The sequence below is a fragment of the Trachymyrmex cornetzi genome, unplaced genomic scaffold (genome assembly GCF_001594075.2).
Source record: "Trachymyrmex cornetzi isolate Tcor2-1 unplaced genomic scaffold, Tcor1.1 scaffold877, whole genome shotgun sequence".
Taxonomy (NCBI): domain Eukaryota; kingdom Metazoa; phylum Arthropoda; class Insecta; order Hymenoptera; family Formicidae; genus Trachymyrmex; species Trachymyrmex cornetzi.
Genome location: NW_017300220.1, coordinates 134,081 through 138,698, shown reverse-complemented (window position 1 = coordinate 138,698; position 4,618 = coordinate 134,081). Strand labels below are relative to the sequence as shown.

Below are 4,618 nucleotides of genomic sequence, written 5' to 3'. Positions count from 1 at the left end.
ACGACGAAAATCGGATACAGTGTGAATCCAGCATAAGGTGCCTATTCATGCTGACGCTCGACGCTCGTTTTCAGCTGTTTTCAGCGTCAAAATAAATCACAGATCAAAATTGACGCTTGATAGTCGCCAATTTCTATCACGTGACTTATTTTGACGCTGAAAACGAGCGTCGAGCATCGGCATGAAAAGACACTGTGGGTCGAAGCATGGTATAAGAATATAAGGTATTTCATTGCGCATAATGGCGGAAAAGTACTAGAACAACCAATCAGAAATTTGCCCAAAATTTAGCGCTAAATTCAAATGCAGTTTTTAAAAATAACATACACAATTGTAAAAACAAGACTAAATTTGAAAAAATACAAAAACTCGTAAATGAATAAAATGGAGTATGAAATAAAATAAATGTTAATGCCAATAATATTAATAAATGTAATAATGTTAATAAATGTAATTTAGATACTTAATATTTGCTAAAATTTATTATTAATTATAACATGCTATTATAAATAAATAAACACATTTTCAAAAATATATTATTTTATTAGATTTCTATTTTCTTTGTTACATATTTTATGCATTTTATAATATTATTTTTTTTTCTTAATAAATTATTTTCTACGATTTCGCTATTTCTAATTCGTAGTCTAACATATGTTCTGGTACGAACAAGACACGCAATGACTTCTTTTGGAACCATATAATTGATTTTATTATAAATAATAATAGTCAGTTTATCAAAACTTTTACATTCGTTGCTAAAAGAATTGCCATGAAATTTTTCAAATTCCTGGTCCATAATCTTAGCTACATTTAAAAATTCTGTCGATGGATACATGCAATTGCCTTTTGATAATTTGTAGGTCCAGTCATTAATTGGATTGGGTAAGCTTTTAGTAGGAAGTCCTAAATTTTGGAATTGGTTTCGAAATTTATGTGCAACATATCCGGCTATATATATGAGTGCATTTGACTTTATTATCTCTTGGGAAGTAAATAGCTCGAAATCTTCTATTAATTTAATTTCATCGGGATTGGAGTCATAATTACTTACATTTAACACTAAAAGGAAAAGAAATATACATGTAATTATGTGTGTATTACATATAGGATATGTCAAAATTCTGGAAATGGTCGAATATCATGAAAGTAAAGCATTTGTAAGTAAAATGTTTTAGATGGAAATTATAGGGTTTAAAAGGATCTACTCACCGATAACGCTAACATGATCATATTCTTAACAATTAATTAATTTCCATGTAAAATATTTATTAATAATAATAATTAATGAATTTTTTAATTTTTGCTACCTTGTACAGTTTCTCCTTCTATGCCATAATTTTCTATTTCTTCCCTTCTGAGATTCATAATATCTTCTTCTGATTGTTGAATGGACATAAATATTGCTTCTTCTTCGGTTATGTTTTCATTTTCTGAGGGAAAATCCGAAATGTCAAGATTAATAAAGTCTGGACTATTTATAGCTTCCATATTAATAAATGTAGCACAGTTATTGTCTCCTTCGGTATTTTCTCCTGCTGAAAGCATATGCCCTGAGTCCTTTCCCAAGATGTACCACTTTAAATGATGTTTTAGTTGTACAGGTGTGGGATGATCGCATCTTCCTCCCATAGATCTCAAATAAGAAAAAAAATTTTCCAGGATGTCTTGGTTTAATCGTCTTGTTAATAGATATTTTACATCAAATGCTTCCGATGAGTACATATGTTGTAAATATGTAAACATTTCTTGCAAAGATTTATTGCATAATAAAATTCCCTTCTGGAATTGTAATAAATCTTTTCTTTGTCCAACTCTCATTTCTTTGATAAATATATTCATGTCATTAATTATTTTATCTTGTTTTTCTAAATTTATTCCGTAGGCATGCGACGCACTATTATGCTGATATTTCAAATTGTTGTTGAATACATCAAACCAATCATTGAATAATTTCAAAATTTCAGAGGTTTGTTTCCATTGTAGACTGACTAATAAATTATTCTCTCCACACCATTGTAAAGCCAATGCATTTGTATTTGAGAAGACTTGGGTTGCCATTTTAACGTTTTGACGTTTTGTTCCTTTTACATCTAAATGCGCGCTACTCAATTTATGAGCTATTTTCAATTCTGTTTTATTTAACGTTAGTAATTCTACTAAAGAGTTTTTGCCTATTGGGACTCCATTAATTATAAAACCAGAGTCAAAAAAATTGTTCCTTGCGCATTTTAGCAAATGCGGAACATCTGCGTAGAAGAATATTTTTAGTGAGTTGTTGAAAGGATGCACAATAAAACATTGTTTATCGGTAACTATTGCAGTGTTTTTCGTGTTACAATAATCATTAGTTCCGATTTCTAGTTCTTTCCACAATTTCATGTTTGATGGACCCGTATCACAAGTGACAGCCACAACGATATAATCAGCTTCATACAGATGTTGTATTACATTAAATAAAATATTACGTGATATTGGAACATCAAAATTATAATAGATAGGTTGTTTCCATTTTTTAAATAATCCTCGAGCCATTATAAATTGACACGCTTTGTGAGGACCGTAAATTTTTTGTTCTTTCTTGTCTAAATCTATTTTATTTGAAATGTACATTTCGTCAAATGTTAGAATAGTTAATTTGTCGGTAATAGGAAGATCATATCCTTTACTTGCCATAATTTGTATAACATGTTTTAAAATTCCTGGTGAAATATCAAACTTTGCAATCCAATTATGTATACTGGTTAAACATGGCAATGGTATCTGTTTAATATTTCTTAAGTATTTGTATGTTCTTGGACTATATGATCGCAAAGAAATGGCAGACACCATATCCTCGAATGTCCATTTTATACGTTTTTTTTTCCGGTAACATTAATAATTTTATTTGCCCTGGAGTGAATACTGTACACAAAATATTGGTGGTTAATTCTTCGACTTCTTTCTGCCGATCTTTTTGCAATTTTATATTTTCTGCTTGCAATTGTGTTATTTGCATATTTAACTGTCGATTTTCTTTCTCAAGATTTCTTTTTTCTTCCAATAGGAGTTCGTTTGATATACAGCCGTTCTGGTCGAGTTTCGTATGTGCTGATATTTCATTGTTTATCCTATATTCAAAAAAATATTTATTAAAATATTTATTTTTAGTGTACAATAGTATTTGCATATTATTCAAATTACTCAGTCTTTAAAAGAATTTGTAAAGATATACATACGTGTCTTCCTTTGTACTACAATTTTGCTCTTCTATAATTTCAGTACTTTCTTTTTCTGGAACTTGATCCTTTTGTGCTAAAGTTACAAGTTCAGAATACGTAGGCATTTTTGTATTATGTCTCATACATGTCTCATGAGTTTTTCTTTTTTTCTCTTTATATAACATTTTTGTTGGAATAGCTTCCCTTTTTAATCTTCGTAATTGTCTGGGCAGTGTAGTTTTTTTAAAATATGGTTTTGTCCATTCCATTATGAAACAGTTATCATCAAAATGAAGATTGCATACTCTCGCTGAAATTATATCAAAATTTATTTGTAAATATATATATATATGTGTGTTTATCAGATTTATGTACATATTAAAATAAATATATTCCAAATAATATCAACTTACCTGATTCAACTTTTATATTTTTTCTATTTACACAAGCATCCATCCACTGTTGACGAATATTAATTTCCTTGGGAAAGCAGTTCCATGGTATAAGAATATAAGGTATTTCATTGCGCATAATGGCGGAAAAGTACTAGAACAACCAATCAGAAATTTGCCCAAAATTTAGCGCTAAATTCAAATGCAGTTTTTAAAAATAACATACACAATTGTAAAAACAAGACTAAATTTGAAAAAATACAAAAACTCGTAAATGAATAAAATGGAGTATGAAATAAAATAAATGTTAATGTTTTTGACACACATTCTCAATCCAAATAAATAATGTACATATAATGTACATATATACTATGGTAGCAGCCATGTTGCTTTTTACAATTTTGGACAAATTTGTGATTGGTTTAGGAGCAGCCGCCATTTTGGACTACTGCGCATCCTCGGGAACGAAATACTTTATATTCTTATACCATGGTTCGAAGGTTAGTCGCGCTTATCTTACTATAATGCAGCGGCCGTCGCCTTCGGCCTCTCTGCCGGATCGCCAGTTAATCGCTGGAGGTTTCTTCCGCCGGGTTCGTATAAATGACCAGAGAGTATGTTCGTTCTATGTACAGTATATTTACACCAGTAATTACAGAATGTTTGGTGGCCCTGAAAAGGGCCGATTGTTGGTACTTTATGTGGCCCTGAAAAGGGCCGTTTGATACGGCGCGGGTTACGCCGTCAGTCGCTCCCGGTATTCGATCTGTGGCTGGCAGCGCGTCTTCTTTGCTGGCCCCCAAGGCTGGTTGTTGTTGAGGTCGCGTGTCCTCAAGGCCGGTGGTGATCCCGGCGGCGTGTGCGGCGACGGGGGTTGTCGGCGCGTCCCAGGAGGCGTCTCCCAGTCGTCCCGCGTTGTCTGCGTACCCGTTGAGAGTCTCGGCGGAGTCTCCGGTGGCGACGGGGACACAGCTGCTGGCGGTGTCTGCTGCTGTTGCCGCTGCGGAGGCTGCTGCTGCTGCAGAA

General features: G+C 32.7%; 1 protein-coding gene across 1 annotated transcript; it reads right to left on the bottom strand.

Moving 5' to 3' along the window:
* Nucleotides 1-1,296: 1,296 nt before the first annotated feature.
* LOC108769221 (uncharacterized) lies at nt 1,297-3,688 on the bottom strand. Its single transcript, XM_018520082.1, has 4 exons — nt 3,614-3,688; nt 3,219-3,510; nt 2,892-3,110; nt 1,297-1,636 (listed from the first exon to the last, which is right to left on the bottom strand). The coding sequence occupies exons 1-4, from the start codon at nt 3,654-3,656 to the stop codon at nt 1,297-1,299; spliced, it is 894 nt and encodes a 297-aa protein (XP_018375584.1). The 5' UTR covers nt 3,657-3,688.
* Between the last annotated feature and the right edge of the window lie 930 nt (nt 3,689-4,618).